The 17025-nt window shown below is 49.6% G+C and overlaps 1 protein-coding gene across 2 annotated transcripts; it reads left to right on the top strand.

The window, feature by feature from the left end:
- The first annotated feature begins 1684 nt into the window (after window positions 1-1684).
- On the top strand, window positions 1685-16534 carry MYBPHL (myosin binding protein H like). Of its 2 annotated transcripts, XM_034932858.3 has the most exons (9): window positions 1685-2256; window positions 10628-10716; window positions 11268-11463; window positions 11696-11835; window positions 11943-12102; window positions 12514-12650; window positions 13582-13768; window positions 14625-14668; window positions 15888-16534. In XM_034932858.3, exons 1-8 carry the CDS (start codon window positions 2112-2114, stop codon window positions 14633-14635), a joined length of 1065 nt encoding a protein of 354 aa, XP_034788749.1. In that variant the 5' UTR covers window positions 1685-2111; the 3' UTR covers window positions 14636-14668; window positions 15888-16534. The 2 variants fall into 2 exon arrangements, with proteins under 2 accessions (XP_034788749.1, XP_054970916.1); XM_055114941.2 differs by lacking the exons at window positions 14625-14668; window positions 15888-16534 and having other exon boundaries at window positions 13582-14617.
- The last annotated feature ends 491 nt before the right edge of the window (window positions 16535-17025 follow it).

Consider the following 17025-nt stretch of genomic DNA (forward strand, 5'->3'; position numbering starts at 1 on the left):
CTTTCTTGTCCCTTTCATTTAAGGACCTTTGGAGAGTTGCAGCCTTCCTCTCTTGCAAAGCATTTAAGAGAGGTTCCTGCCCACCCGTCTGGAACCGTTAGCCATCCTACCCTGCTAGCCTGGGGCAATATTCCATGTAATACTCCAGCACCTTGGTCTGAAGATGACAGGGCAAAGCCCTTGTTCCTGAGGCCACCATCTGATGGGAGAGTTCCTACCCCAGGACATTATCTAAGATCGTTGTTTTATTTGAAGGAATTCTATCTAACATGGTATTCCAAGATTTCCTGCGCCAGAGTCACTAGGTTGGTTTTTTTAGGTGCAGATTTCTGGATAGCACCCCAGACCTATTGAATTAGACTTTCTGATGGGCAAACCTTAGGAACCTGCATCTTAAAGTTGATTCTTTACACCTTCGCTCCAACGAAGGGCTAAGACTCAGCCTGGGCCAATTTCCTCACCAAAAGATGGGTTACGTGTTGTGTAAAAGGGGGTGTATTTGGGGCCTCCTGGCTAGGAGACTGTCCACACTTATGGGGCCTTGGCTGGGTCAAGCAGGAAAAATAGTTCAGAAAGACCTTCAAACTAGTTCTGATATGGCAAAAACCCAGTCTTCTGCCAACCAAATCAACCCCATAGGCCATCCAAGGCCCCAATAAACAGATTGTCCTGGACCTTAGCTCCTATACCAGTTACAAAGAGGCTGAGCTTCTGTCACCCCAAGATAACACAGGCTCCTGGGATCTTACCAATTACCCCAAAATTGAAGGCAAAAATGAGTAAGAAGTCAGTCCATTTGTTCAACTGCACCCATTTTTTTTCCATGAAAAAAATACAGGGGTGAGTAGGGGGCTATGGGAACCCTGTACTTTCCACTCAGCTTTGCTGTGACTCTCAAACTGCTCTAAAATTAAAGCATTTTAAAATGCAGAGGGATGCTGGCTTCTGGAGATAAGAAGGTAGGAGTATGATAGGCGGCAGTGTCCATGGCATGTACAACACGTATAGAAAGATGGTTTGCTAAGTCTGGAAATCATGTAGGACCTGTAGTATGTGACTAGCACCTGCTGTGAGCTGGCCACTTTCCTATAGATTGTATCATTTTATCCTCAACACAATCATGGCATCATCCTTTGTTTCATAGACTGGGACTTGAGACTCCGAGTCGGCCATTTGCCCAGAGTCCCAGCTGGTGAGTGAGTGGTACAGCCAGAAGTCACACGCAGGTCTCTGAGCTCGCCTCCCTCCACCACTGCTGCCTCTCCCTTTATTTGTACTTCATCTAATAGGCAAGGCAGCCATTGACAGCTCTCAAAGGGGGAAGTGCTGGCCTGACCTAAAAATAGCTTACATTTATCAAGCACTTAGTCGGCTACACTCTGCTAAGCACTTTACAGAGATTACCTCTTTAATCCTCACAACGACCCTATGGTTATAATTATCTCCATTTTACAGATGAGGAAACAGACTGAAGAGAGACTGTGAGGTGTTGTGAGTCACACAGCTAGTTGGTGACAGAGCCCCAAGTGGCACCTGGGCAGCCAGTGCGAGTGCAGTCTCCACCTACCACTGCGCTGTGCCCGCTGCCCCCGGGGAGCGGGGGAGGATGGGACAGGCCCTGTAAAGGTCGAGTTGATAAGACTTTACAACTCATTGAATGTGGGAGCAGAGGGAGAAACAGCAGTTCAGGCGTTGCTGTGAGTCAGCTAATCCTGGGCCCCTTCTTTGGGACCTGAATGCCCCACGGGATGAACTGGAGGTCAGGAGCAGAGATGTCACTCAACCCTCCCTACAGAAATTAGAGGTCCCTTTTGGATGGTGTGTTCAAGCTCTCCCTCCCTGGTGCTGTGGGGGGTGTCATCTCTCTCCCGAGATAACAGGGACACCTCAGTCCTCCTGGGGCTATTCTGGGCTGCTGTCTGATCCTCCTCTCTCCCTCAACCCCTACTTCAGCCTTTCTGCTGGGCGTAGCTGAGTGGGGAAGGCCAGCCCAGTTACGTAACCCTGTGGCTGGGACCCGGGAGGCCAGCCTGGGAGCAGGTGCTCAGCCCCTCCCTCATCACCAGCAGTGAAAATCTAGAGCTGGAGCTCAGCCTCTGGGAAGGCCCAGCATGGAGGCAGCCACAGCTCCGGAGGTGGCCGCAGGATCCAAGCTGAAGGTGAAAGAAGCCAGCCCAGCGGATGCTGAACCACCCCAGGCTTCACCTGGACAGGGGGCTGGCAGCCCCACTCCCCAGCTCCTGCCCCCTATAGAAGGTGACCCATGGCAGGTGGGGAGGGTGGGGAGGCCGGGTGGTGGGAGTTGGGGAAGACATCGCCACCTTCCTGAGCGGCGCCTCAGGTTTTCTGCAGAGCTGAAGACTTTATAGGATTGGTGATTAGGCTGGAGATCATTCGTGGGAGCCCCCATCCCTTGTCCTTGATGGAGTCTAACTTGCTGCTCAAATGTCCCTGCTAAGTTTTTGTGTTTTAGCTGAGAAGTCAGTGATGGTGTTGGTGGCACTTTACAGTGACTAAAAATGATCTGTTTATATTTTTACCTTTTAAAAAATTGTCATAGGGACTGGGAAGACCTGATATACTAATGGCCAGTCAGGAAGGGACTGAGGGGTAAGAGATAGTGACTGTCTGCTGAAGGAACAGGGAAATAAAATGCTATGGCAATGGGGGGGCTAAGAGTGGGGCAGCACAGTGACACTCGGCCTCCTGCTGGGCAGTACCACGGGGTCAGGACCTCCTCCAACCCCCCACTGCTCCCATAGGAGATCCTGACCCCTCAGAGTCTGAGCTCCACGGAAGTGGCGCTCTCCTGGGAGAAGCATTCAATTTCCCCTTCACAATGGTCTCTGTGTGCCTCTCAGCAAAGAGGCGTTCCCAAGTGAGGAATTCCAACCCCGAGCTTCCTGCCGCCCATCCCTGAATGCCCTGGCTGAGGCCTCTGTAGCTAACCACTTCGTGGCGCTCACCTGAAAGTCTTAAGAGGATGAAAAGACCACAAACAAGAAACACGTGGACTCCTAGGGCAGGAAGAGGCAGGGGAAAAGATATACTAGACTTGGAGGCAAAGCTCTAGGCTCAATTCCTAGTGCCGCCTCTAACAGCCCTGTGACCTTGGACAAGTCACTGGACTGCTCAGATTCCATTTTCGCTCTGTAAAATGGTGATTAATAACATCTACCTATCAGGGTAGTTGAAAGGATTGCTGAGATGATCCAGGGTGCCTTGGAAGAGGCCAAACTAAGATGTAAATAAATGATCAAATATTTCCAAGTGAGAGGTGAAGGCTGCGTTCTACCTCCATAGGGTTGTGCAGCAGACGCTGTCTGCCTCTTATCCTCATGGGAGAGGCCAGGTTTCCAGAAACTATTTGAATGTCAAGGGCAGAGAGCTGGCCAAGTTTGTCCCGTTGAAGATGAAGGGAGCAAAAGTTAGTGTAAATATATTAAGCTAGGGTGATGGAGGCAGAAAACCAGTTTCTTCCCTTAAAAGGCCCAGAGAAGAAGTGACAGGCAGCAGGAGAATGAGAGCCAGGACTGCTGACACCTCGGCTCTCTCTACTGGTCTTCCCAAAAGCACAAGGGAGAGTGCTCATCTCCCCCATGCTTCTCCCCTCTGGCTGCAGCCAGCTCCTGACAGCCCCCAGTCACGGGCCCGCAAATGCAGCCCAAAGTCTCTCATGTGCAGCAGCTCTGTACACTGCAGGCCTCAGGGCCACTAGCACCCAGTGGCTCAACCCAGTGGTATCCCAGAAGTCACTGGCAATAAGAACACCTTTGAATACTTTGCACAATATATGTGCATCTGTTAACTACTTGGAACAAAGAAGTCATGAGTTCAAATCTTAGCTCTGTTCTGTGGCCCTAGGCAAGTCAATCCACTCCCATTTTCTCATCTGTAAATTGAGGAGTTGAACCAAATCAGGGTCTTAACCTTTTGGTGGATATGGACCCCTAGGAAAATCTAATGCCAGCTGTGGACTCTTGCCCCTGGAAAAATACACAAAAAAGTTCAGAGAGCCTACACAGCCCCAAACCCCCACCAAAGATCCTTCAGGGTGCCATGCATGGGCCTGGACTAGATGACCCCTAAGCCCCCTGAGAGCTCCAAAGCCTTTCTTCCTCCTAACTCCTCTTCCTTACAGAGAGCTCTGGGACTGAGTATCACAGGAAGCATGTGAAAACATGGGAACTAGAGCAGGCATCAGAAATAGAAATTAATTTGCAAGATCAAAACCAACTGCAAATGGCCAACAATGAGCTTTTAGTTTGGCAAGCCTGCTACATGGCTAAATAAGCAGGAGTAGGTGGCCGGCATTGGTAAACAGTTCTATGTCTGTCCTCAGCACTACACTGAGTACTGTGTCCTGGAGACAAAGCTTGGCAGGGGTCAGAGAAGAGCTTCCAAAACAGGGAGAGGCTGGGGAACAAGCTGCATCCCTCCCATGGAGAAGATGGGACCCTGAGGTGGAGGAGAAAGAGCCCATCTGCTGACTTCAGCATCATCGCTCCAACTGACTCTGTGTTCTCTTTCAATCTGAACTGTTCTGTGTCTTCCAGGCATGGGAAACTGAATCTCATGCCTAGGAGTGACCTTTCTTCCCTCCTTCCTTCCGTCCTTCCTTTCCTCCTCCTTCCTTCCACAAATATTTAGGTTGTGCCTATGATGTGCCAGGCGCTCTTCTAGGTGCCAGAATTACAGAAATGAACAAAATAGGTAAAAATAACTGCCCTCATGGAAGTTAGATTCTAGTGGAGGGAGCTAGACAATAAATAAACAAGTAAAGTATCTAATATGTCAGATGGTGAGAAATGCTGTGCCAAAACTAATGCAGGGACGGGGATAGAACGTGCTTCGGGTAGGAAGCATGCAGGCTTCCTGCTTCAAATGGAATATTCAGTGAGGGTCTCACTAATAAGGTGACATTTGAGCAGCAACTTAAAGGATGTGAGAAAGCAATGCATGCAGATATTTGGGGGAATATTTTCCACACAGAGAGAACAACTGCAAGGACCCTGAGGCAGGAGTGTGCTTTATGGGTTGGGGCCATTGTGGCTGTAGCACAGGGAGGGAGACAGTGGCAGTATTTCAGTCTGAGAGGTAGCACGGCCGCTGTGAAGACTTTGGTTTGTCTACGAGACAGCCAGCCAGCCAGTGCAGGGACTGGGAGTAAGGACTGACAGGACCAAGTGTAGATTTTAAGGATTTTTCCAGCTGGCCATGTTAAGAATAGACTGTAGGTGGGCCTTAGACACTAGCAAGATCAACAACTGGGAATGAGAATGAGGGAGAAGGTAGGGAGGTTTTAGAAGAGAAAGGTGTGCGATAGTCACCCAGGACAATGGGAGACCGAGTGAACTTGGGAAGTCTAGTAGAATTGCCAGAGTTCACTTGGAGGTGGTGGTCACTATTAATGGCCCTCAAGTTAAACTCCACATAATTTTGTATTTTCCCCCAGTCCTGTTACTCTGTGCAGATACAGCCACTGAGTGGGTGGGAAGTTTATTTAACAAGGGTTAGGTATTGCCAAGAGAGTGCAATGAAGTCAAAGAGGACTCAGGGATTTGAGTGAGTGCAAGAGAGAGAGTATAATAATGACCGTGCAATCTAAGTTGGGTGGTGAAGAAAGTGCTAACATGAAAGGGGTGCTAGGTAGTGAGAGGGTGGTAGGACAATGGATCACAGATCTCAGTGGTGCCAAAGAATTGCTGGTATTGGAGCACTGGAGGAAGTGAGCTAAAGGGATAAAGATTATATTAGTTAGGTATACTAGTGAATGAAACAGGTCTCAGGAATGACACATCTATTTCTTACTAGCGTAAGAACTAAAAACCATTCTGCAGATACTTCTCCTCCATGTGGTAATTCAAGGACCCAGGCCTCTTTCATCTTGGGGCTCTGCCATTCCTTAGGGCCCGTGATCATCTGTGTACAGCTAGCAGAAGAGGAAAATAGAAATCTAACTTCTTCAAAGCCTGGGACCAGATGTGATTCTCACCATTGCCACTTACGTCTCATTGGCAAAAACTGGTCGCGTAGCCATCCAGCAAAAGGTGGCCGGGCAGCCACTTCTCAGAGATAGCTACGCTACGGAAGGGGTAACATACATTTTTTTTGGCCAGTTAGCCATCTCTGTTATAGAGGTGGTGATGAGACAGTGGGATGCTTGTAATTCTGATCATAGAAGGATTGTAGCTCTTGGTCTAGAGAATGGCCACAGGGACCATTGGCTGAATTAGGAGAGGACAAAGTTATTGGAGGAGTGGTGGGCCAGATGTGAGAGACCCTACGGGGACTGGAAACATGGGTGTTGGGACCAGCAGGAGTTATGCCTGGAGAGGCATACCGCATGGAGAGGGTGTTGGAGAGACAGTGAGCCAGGGCTAAAACCATCAAGCACTAGGGGGACGACTGTAACATAGGGACGGGGTGGGGTGGAGTCTTTTCCTCAGAGAAGTGTTGCCTGTTCCTATGTCCTTTTATTTTTTCTGACCTTAGTTTCATGGCCTTCAAGAAAGTGACACTCTTGTCCCACTCCTTTCCCATTGCACTCCTCCAGACAGGTTTCTGAGTAGACCAAGGCCACATCCTAGGCATCTGGTAATGTTTCTCTAAGAAATCCCGGTACTTCTTGGATTTCTGGAAACCTCTGGATAGTTTCAAAGCCATAGCTAGCCTCCTGCATTCACCCTCTTTTGGTAACCCTTCACCTACATAGGCACGTGTGTATGCAGGCTCCCTCTCTCTCACACACACACTCTCATACACATACACACACCATTCACAGACACACGTAAACACACCCATACACACATTCATGCACGTACACAAACACACACATTCACACACACACACACACACACATACACACTCATACAAACACACACACACACACCCTCTCCACTTCTCCAATGCTTCCATCTTGGTTCTTGGCTCTCCAGGTCATAGTTAGTAACATCGGTCTGAACTATACAGCCCCTAGGGAGCCTCTGGAGAAAGACTGATCCCATAAAAGGGAATTATGAGAGGATAGGAACAATTATAGAATAGTAAAACAGGCATAAACTTTAGCAGGATAAAAGTAGGGTAGGTATTAGGAGGAATTTTCTAATCAGAAGTCAAGATCTTTGGACTTGAAGTAGTTTTCTCTCTCTTTTTTTTTTTTTCTTTTTGAGATGAAGTTTTGCTCTTATTGCCCAGGCTGGAGCGCAATGGTGCAATCTCGGCTCACTGCAACTTCTGCCTCCCAGGTTCAAGCGATTTTCCTGCCTCAGCCTCCCAAGTAGCTGGGATTACAGGTGCCCGCCACCACACCTGGCTAATTTTTGTATGTTTAGTAGAGATGGGGTTTCACCATGTTGACCAGGCTGGTCTTGAACTTCTGACCTCAGGTGATCCACCCTCCTTAGCCTCCCAAAGTGCTGGAATTACAGGCATGAGCCACTGCGCCCGGCCTGAAGTAGTTTTCTCTAAGAATTTTTTAGAAAGAATTAAACAGCATCCTGTCTGAGAGAAACATTGTACAGAGAGAGCCTAACTCAGAACCAAAGGCCCTCAAAGGACTTTTCAAGATGCCTTTTCTCTAAGACCCCATGAAGGGAGAAAACCAAACTGTGACTCTCACAGACCTGCTCTTAGAAAACCTAGGCTCTTAAAGACTCTAGGCTTTGGTTCACATCCCTCCTGTCATCTGAGGAGGAGAAAGACCTTGGGCATCAGGGGAAGCCATGCCTCCCCAAGGTCAGTACAATTTACACCTCGCTTGACTGCGGATGTGTGAAAAGAGATGCCTCAAATGAGCCCCGGCGTTCACATTCTTAGCAAAGAGTCAGATTGCGCCTGGGTTGGGTTGAGAGGCGATTGGAGAGCATGCTGCTGACCTGCTGAGTGGGCATCTGAAGCTGCCACTCTCTCTCCTGCCACCTCTGCACGTAGTCAGCTGAGTTAGCCTCACGTCCATCCTCTGCCCTCCCACAGGGAGCCGGGAGCCTGCTGGGAGCAGAGGCCTCACCTACACATCCTCAGAGTCCATTCTAGAGACTTAAGTTTCGTCATCTTGTCAGGAAACCCACTGACAAGCAGAGAACCGGCAATGGAGCCGTCCAGGGAGGGAGAGACTGCCGTCCTCGCGGGCAGCCTCCTTCCTTGCTCTCTGCCCAGCCAGGATCCCCTCTAGATCTCAAGGGCCAGTCTGCTCCTCTTCCTCTAACTCCCACACCTTAGCTTATGTTCCACATAAACCCATTTCTTTCATTTTTCTCTTTAGTTCAGGTGTAAGAATGCTAACATTTTCCCATGTGTTTTTCTAAGAAACAACAGAAACACTAGGTGGAAACACATACATCAGCTCACAGCTACCCATAACAGCCCATTCCCTACCTGAGGTCTCAGCAGGGCGGGGCTCAGCGGGCACTTCTGTCAGGGGTGAAGGCCTGGGTTCCTCTCCCCGCCTCAACCCTTTGCAGTTCTTGGGTATGTCTAGCCCCCGCCTTCCCTCTGGGCCTCCTCCCTCCAGGGTCAGGCCACTGTCCAAGCCCTGACTATGGTGCTCATTGCTGGGTGGACACTGGTGGGCAAGACACAGCTAGTGCTCTGAGAATGGGTCCTTCAGACACACAATCTTAGATGGGGAGGCAGGAGTCTCTGGTGCCAGGCACGTCGTCACAGCTAGCCGGGAGGTCTCCAGAATACCGGCTTCTTTCTCGGAGCCCTCTTGCTCCCAGCATCCTTGTTCTGGTGCTTACAGGCCCTTGCTAATGCCGACATTCTGTAGGCAGGCGGCACAGGGACAGCAGAGCCAGCTTCTCTCCAGCCCTCTCCCCAGCAAATGTAGAAAGGGTTATTTCCTCCCCCAACAGTGGGGAACCAAGCCTGACAAGATGAGGTTTTGACCCTCCTTTCCAAGTACGGCCCTCTTTTTCAAAACACTATTAAGTCATATCCGCCCGTCTTCAACTCTTTGGTTGCTTGCCAAGATGGCCACAGGAGAGGAGCCCATCACACAAACGCTTCTTCTGTTCTTCATGTCCCGCCCCTCCCAAGCCACCAGAGCCCAGCCGAGGGCAGCCACAGCAGGGTCACTCAGCCGCCTGCAGCTGCTGCATCTATGCTGAGGCAGTCAAGACCTGAGCAGGGCAGGGAGGACGGGCACTCAGGCCCATCAAGTCCCCTCGTCACATATTCCTGAGGTGCAGTCTAAGACAGGCACAGCCCAGGTGAAAACGTAAGCCACACAGCACAAAAGGAAACTGCAGAAATCAAACGGACCGTGTGCACTGTACATTGCCATTGATCTTCATTTGCAAAGGTCTCGCGACCTTGAGATTATCATGGGGAGACTCAGAGTGAAGTTCTCTGGACAATGCTTGCTGATTGAGCTGGAGGAAGGACACAGAAGAAGCTCTGTTTCAGTTGCATCACTTACATGTTTGTGTTATGTAATGTATGTATTTAAACAGTTCATCTATAAGTAAACATACATATGTCATAGTGAATGCTCAGGGAAGTATTTTCACAGAAGTGTGTGCTATCAAAGAGTCTGGAATCCACTATCGAGCAGTCATGCTGTTTGCCACAGGAATGTACCAGGGGTGAAGTTCTTCCAACTGCCAAGAATGAACTGTGGCAAGAATCCTGGGTTGTTGGGAACTGAAGCACTATCACATTCTACTGAAGATAATATCAGCCAGGCGACTGCCTGTGCCTGAGAAAGGAGGAGACAGCAGCCAGGAAAAGGCCAGAAAATGGTGTTCGTCTCAGCCAGGCCCCCAAGGGAACGCAGGTGGAATGTTTGTGCTTCGGCAGCTGAGACAGTGTGAGGCATCCCAAGAGGAGAGAAATGACACCTGGTCAATCTCCAAACCTACACTCAGCACTTTTCCAAGCATTTCCTGTCTTCATCCTGGAAGCCCATACACATCATCTAATCTCTACTTCTCACTGGGACAGACCTGTGAGATCAAAGGGAAATGAGTGGTGGACCTAATCTGTCCCAGAATCTGTACAAAATGATCCTCTGCAAACTGGAAGAAGACTGTGCAGGCGCCCGGGAGCAGAGTGGCCATGCAGAGGAAGGGACCCAGACACGTGCTCTGTCTGCAGTGACATCAGTGTCTCCGTGGGCAGCTGGGGAGGTCAGGGTGTTGACTCTGCCTGCAGAATGGAGAGCATTCTCCTGAGACCCACACCTAACTGGGAGGTCAGGATTGACATGGAAAGTGGCCTTGATAAAAGGAATGGTATTAAGGACAAATGTAGAAAAGGGTGGAAAGACAAACCACACAGACTAGGCTGGTCTGTACACAAACAGAAAAATAAAAATGCCTCCATCAGGATGGAATGCCTCCAGATGATGGAAAGTCAGTACTTGAGAGTTACGAATTAAGAGAACTGTCAGACTCGCACTCCAGTGTTCCTTCTGCTGAGACTTTAATGTTTCCCGGGGTGTTCCTTAAGCCAACCCCTCATCCCCAAATCCCAGCAGGATGATGGGAGCACTCTTCCCCTCCCCTCTAAGAAGGGCTTAATTTGGTGACCGATTCCTGGGCCACTCATCCACAGCAGGCAGCTGGATGCAGGATTTACTTTCTCTGAGTATCCATCTCCTATTCTCTCTCTTTCCATCACTCAGAGCACCCCAAGATCTGGCTACCTCGGGCCCTGAGGCAGACCTACATCCGGAAGGTTGGGGACACAGTGAACCTACTAATCCCATTCCAGGTGATCATGCCAGCCCCATACTGGGTCCATGTCTGGGGCCAGTGCAGGTTTTGGATTTGGAAACAGATACCAAGAGTCCTGCTAGCAGAGGGGCAATCTTCCCAGCCTTGGATAGAAGGGGTCACACCACCAGAAGTCTGAGGCCAAATGACCTCTGCACTCCTGAAGGTGGGTTTGGATAGGACTGGGTGTGCACCCATGAGATGGTGTGAAGCTAATCCATGCCCTTCAGTCTACAGAAGCCTCGGAGCTTGCAGTTAGAAGGGTTCTTGGGAGTTTAAGTGGCTATTCAATTGGTCCCAGCTGCCCCGGGTGTTCATGACCTAAGCTCTCAGAGATTGGGAGACTCAAAGCCATCCCTCTTTCCCAAGATCCTTAGGCTGTTGCTGAAAGGAGGAGGCCCCCGGGAGGGTCCACCAACTTCTAACTCAAGGAATGTGCAGCTCCAAGTCAAGCCTCCCTGTGGACCTGGGGTGGACAGGACCCCTACAGCAGCAGGGAGAGTCAGGAAGCCTCTCGGGGCTGCTCAAAGCATTACCCTCATTCCTCAGGGCAAGCCCAAACCTCAAGCCATCTGGACACACGATGGCTGTGCCTTGGACACCAGGCGTGTGAGTGTGCGGAATGGTGAGCGAGACTCCATCCTCTTCATCCGAGAAGCCCAACGTGCTGACTCAGGTCGCTACCAACTCCGTGTGCAGCTGGGTGGGCTGGAGGCCACCGCCACCATTGACATCCTGGTGATTGGTACGGTGGGGGAAGTGGGAGATGGGGGGGTCCTCAGGAACTCCCTCTCCAGGCTGAAGAGGAGCCAGCTCAGAGAGCTGGGGAAGCTGGGGCAAGGCTCCCACGTCATGTCTGGGACACAGGGTGGGCGCAGGAGGGGTAGCTGAGAAGAAAAAGGGGCTAGGGCACTCCTGAAGTGACTTCAATGCATGTGGGATGTTCCACGCCCACTGCCATGGCTTTGCCCTTTCAGAGAGGCCAGGCCCTCCTCAGAGTATTAAGTTGGTGGACGTTTGGGGCTTCAGCGCTACACTGGAATGGACACCTCCCCAAGATACGGGGAATACAGCACTTCTGGGATACACGGTGCAGAAGGCTGACACAAAATCCGGGGTGAGGCCAGCTGGGAAGGAAGGAGGGTGGAAGAGGGCATGTTGGGACAGGCCTCTGGTAGCTCCACATGGGGTGGCTGATTTCTGGCATCATGTTCGGCCCCGCAGCTGTGGTTCACGGTGCTGGAGCACTATCACCGCACCAGCTGCATCGTCTCTGACCTCATCATCGGCAACTCCTATGCCTTCCGTGTCTTTGCTGAAAACCAGTGCGGACTCAGTGAAACAGCCCCCATCACCACGGACCTCGCCCACATCCAGAAAGCAGGTAAGGGAGGCATGGGGATCATGAGCTGGGAAGACTTAAGGATAGGCCGGGCACAGTGGCTCACGCCTCTAATTCCAGCACTTTGGGAGGCCAAGGCAGGCGGATCACCTGAGGTCAGGAGTTCAAGACCAGCCTGGACAACATGGTGAAACCTCATCTCTACTAAAAATACAAAAATTAGCCAGGCATGGTGGTGCACGCCTGTACTCCCAGCTACTCAGGAGGCTAAGGCAGGAGAATTGCTTGAACTTGGGAGTTGGAGGTTGCAGTGAGCTGAGATCGTGCCACTGCACTCCAGCCTGGGCAATAGAGACTCCACCTCAAAAAAAAAAAAAAAAAATACTAAGGATAAAGAGTCGACGAGGGCTGGGATCTCAGAAGCTACATGCCAGCCCCTCTTGGTGCCCTCAGCTACTGTTTACAAGACCAAGGGGTTTGCCCAACGAGACTTCTCTGAAGCCCCAAAGTTTACCCAGCCTCTGGCCGACTGCACTACAGTCACCGGCTATAATACCCAGCTCTTCTGCTGTGTCCGCGCCTCTCCCCGGGTGAGTGGGGGCTCTGGGGGGCGCTGTGCTGAGCTGCTTCTTGTTCCTGCCTGTCCTAACCTAAGCCGAGTTGCAGAGCACTGTAACATAACATCTGTTACCATCACCGCCATCTGCCTCTTCTACAGCACGGTATTTAGGAACAGTCGGGGTGCTTGGAGTCCAAGACGGACTGATGAGAATGACATTTCCTTTTGAATGTTTGTTTCTGATATATGGAGGTGTTGCTTACTGACCTGCTGGCAATTAGGCATGCGCTTCAAGTTGTTTCTGTGGTAGGAGTGAAAGTCCCTGTGGTTTCTCCTTCCCATGCATACCTCATCCCATCAGGGCCGTGCACATGCAAGCTGCCTAGAGTTCAGCCTTTTGCCACAACCCTGAGCAAGGCTCTCTGTCTATTTACAATCTAGTCATCATGCTCCACACACAGCAGAAAACACCATTAACAACCTGTACCAAGAATCTTTTGGGTTTTGAGTCTGGGCAAGACTACATGGAGATAACATCTCAGAAGGGGCATATCAAGAGTCCACTCTAGAAGCTACTCTCTAACCAGAGGGGACAGAGGCAACTCGCAAGTCAGCAGTGGGAACAGAATATGGATGGTTCACAAGAGGTGAGCCTGATGCTCAGTGCTTCTGATCCATAAAGGGGCTGCCTGAGAGCCCGGAACGGAAGTTAGCAGTTTTCTTCCAGTCAGAAATATTGGTAAAGAAAATGAAGTTTCAGGTGCTATTTTCAAACAAGAGAAGGAGCTTGGGGGACTGCTGGTGGCACTGGAAGGGGAAACCCTTCCCACAACATAAGGAACAGGGAGCCTTCCAGAAAGCCATTATCTCTATATAGACAGAGTCCCAGAAACTGAGCACAGAAAGACTATTGGTTCTTACCCTCGCCCCTCCTTGCTGCCTCCCTCATCTTTGTCTTCCAGCCCAAGATCATCTGGCTGAAGAACAAGATGGATATCCAAGGCAACCCTAAGTACAGAGCCCTGACTCACCTGGGAATCTGCTCCCTAGAGATCCGCAAGCCGGGTCCCTTTGATGGAGGCATCTATACCTGCAAGGCGGTGAACCCCCTAGGGGAGGCATCTGTGGACTGTCGGGTGGATGTGAAAGGTAAGGGCAAGACGAGAACTAGTGCCTTAGGGTGCCAGTCACCTCCTCTCTCCACCGGTGGAAGAGTCAGGGAACAGAGACGCAAGCCTAGGGGGAGAAGGGGTTCCTCCGCTGGACTCTTTCATCACTGTCATCATCAGGATGTATTGGAGGAGACATTTTAATTATCTACTATCTCATTTCTCTCCATCACAATTCAATAATATAGGAAGAATTGTTATTTCCATTTTGCAAATGAGAAGACGAAAGTACAGGGAGGGAACTGGTTTGCCCAAGATTCCCAGTGTCAGTTAGTTGATCACCTGGCACTGGTGGAAATAGCCCAGGTCTCCAGGTCCTCGCTCAGCTCATTTTTCTTTATGCTGTGCAATCTTCCGACTCAGCCTAGGAAAGCTGCAACTGTTTGTCAGGCTTTATTTCACTTCCCCTCCAGTTTATTTATAGGTAATATTGCATATCCTCTCTACTTCCTTATTTAATCACTTATCTATACCTGTCACCTTGTTCAGATCTCTATCATTGTGTTTAACATACTGTTTTATAATTATCTATTTATAGATATGTTTCCCTATTAAATTATAAGCATTTTGAGGGTAGGGACATTGTCTTATTTGCCTTTGTCCCCCCAGTGTCTAGCCCAGTTTCTGACACACAGTAGGCACTCTAAATGTTTGTTGCATGGATCAAGAATGAATGAGCCCTTACATGTCCTGTTCTTCTCTATGTATAGACTACCTAATTAGCACCATTGACTCCCCAAGAACCTGAAATAGAATATTCCTTTCTAATGCTCTGAAAGAAAGTTTCTCAGAGATTTCTGAGATGTTAACACTGAGAAATGTCCGAATTATTACAGTTCCTAATTGAGGACACCTAAGAAGGCATGGTACTCTGACAAAGGTAAGTAAAGAGAGGCAAGATGTCTCACTGGATTAGTTCCTGTTTATGGCTAGTGTTGTTGAGTCAGGGACAGAGGTGCATTCCTGAGCCTTTCAGTCATGTATCCACTGGTGGCCACTTTTGTTGTAACCATTTTTTTTTTGAAATGATGTCTTGCTCTGTTGCCCAGGCTGGAGTGCAGTGGCGCCATCTTGGCTCACTGCAACCTCTGCCTCCTGGGTTCAAGCAATTCTTGTGCCTCAACCTCTCGAGTAGCTGGGATGGCAGGCGCCCGCCACCATGCCCGGCTAATTTTTCTACTTTTAGTATTGATGGAGTTTCACCATGTTGGCCAGGCTGGTCTCGAACTCCTGACCTCAAGTGATCCACTCACCTCGGCCTCCCAAAGTGCTGGGATTACAGGTGAGAGCCGACATGCCCAGCTGTTGTAACTATTTATTTATTTATTTATTTATTTATTTATTTATTTATTTTGAGACAGAGTCTCGCTTTGTCGCCCAGGCTGGAGTGCAGTGGCGCTATCTCGGCTCACTGCAAGCTCTGCCTGCCGGGTTCATGCCATTCTCCTGCCTCAGCCTCCAGAGTAGCTGGGACTACAGGCGCCCACCACCACGCCCGGCAATTTTTTTTTTTTTTTTTTTTTTTAGTAGAGACGGGGTTTCACTGTGTTAACCAGGATGGTCTCGATCTCCTGACCTCATGATCCACCCGCCTTGGCCTCCCAAAGTGCTGGGATTACAGGCATGAGCCACCGCGCCCAGCCTGTTGTAACCATTTTTAAAAGCGATACTGTCATCCCTGTGGAGAGAATTTATAGTAGATGCAGTCTGCTTTTGTCATATCCTCTCTATGTCTGCACTCCTCAAGTCGATGGTAGGAATTAAACCTAATGAATGGTCCTCTGAAGAAGAGTGACAGCATCCACCTAATCATAAGGAGATTCTGTGGGAGGGAGCTGAGCAGGTATTGTAGGAAAAGGTGTCAAGGGAACAATTCAGAGTGCAGGAACCCACAAGAGTCACAGCACCTTGTGCCCGTGGGGTGTGTAAGGACAGGGGACGCTGCTCCTGCTGACTGAGTAAACGCCTCAGGATCATGAGCATGGTAAAAAAAAATGGATTAATATATTTGTTTTTTACTTTGAAGCTTATGGATTCCTTCCCTTCCAAGAGAAGAAAATCCTCTTTCTCATTTATGTCAATTATAATTTAACCTTTAGGTGTGTGGTCCCAAGCAGCACATTATTGGCAAAAGACAGCTCAGCTCATCATTTAGAACTGGACAGCTTTTTTAGATTTTCCGTCATTCACATTAGCTATGTTGTGAACAAAGTGATGCATAAGGTGAAAAAGAAGCTTGAGACAGAACTAAAGAGAACAAGTTCCCAGTGTCCTCTCCGACTTGTAGCTGCTGGCTGATGGAAATTGGAAATGAATTTGATCCCATAAGACATTTATTTAAGGCTCTCACTGGTATGTAGCAAATGAAAGCCTAAAGGGGTGCGTTACAAGTACAGACTTCTCAGGAAAGCGCTCTCCGACAGTCGGCTTGCAGAGACAACTCTCCCTCCCTCACCTCCCTCTCTGTGTTAATGATACTTGTGTTCCTGTTAGTTGCCCCTTTCCCTCTCTCACAGCCAGTGCCCAGCAATGAAGTGAATTCATGGCACAGGAGCCAGGGACCGTGACAACGGTGCCCTCAGCAGCCTGGTGTCCTCTGGCCATTTGCTGTCATGGCTACAAAGTGCTCCCTCTTTTCAGTGCCTCCAGGAAGCCTGCCAGTGGTGAGACTGTGTCCTCCAGGAGCTTCGGCACCATGTCTGGTTTGGATTCATCTAAATAAATATGTGGTTCCCCAGTGCCTACGTGTCCCTGTATTTGAGACTTTCTATGAAACATTTGGAAAGTTGCTATCCTTTAGCCAGGCTGTAAGGAACCACAGGGCCTTAAGACTCCCCTTTATCTTCCCACAACCACATTCGCTTCCACAGAGGTTTCTAACACTGTCCTTTTCCCTAGACATCTACGACACAACTGAATTCAACCCTCCACAGTACTAAGTGCGGGAAAGAGATGCCGAAGATGACTTGCTCTCTGCCTGTATGGGCTTTCCAATTTAAGTTGGGATAACAGGACGCACATCCACCACAAAGAGGCAAACAGCAGAACACAAATATGCACATAGCTAATTATAGACAGAGCCCCAAGACCTGAGGGCTGGAATGATACTCAAGAAATTGGAGGGCTGGGCAATGTGGCTCATGCCTGTAATCCCAGAACTTTGGGAAGCCGAGGCGGATGGATCACTTGAGGTCAGGAGTTCGAGACAAGCCCAGCCAACATGGTGAAACCCCATCT

This window comes from Pan paniscus, chromosome 1, assembly GCF_029289425.2.
Source record: "Pan paniscus chromosome 1, NHGRI_mPanPan1-v2.0_pri, whole genome shotgun sequence".
NCBI lineage: Eukaryota > Metazoa > Chordata > Mammalia > Primates > Hominidae > Pan > Pan paniscus.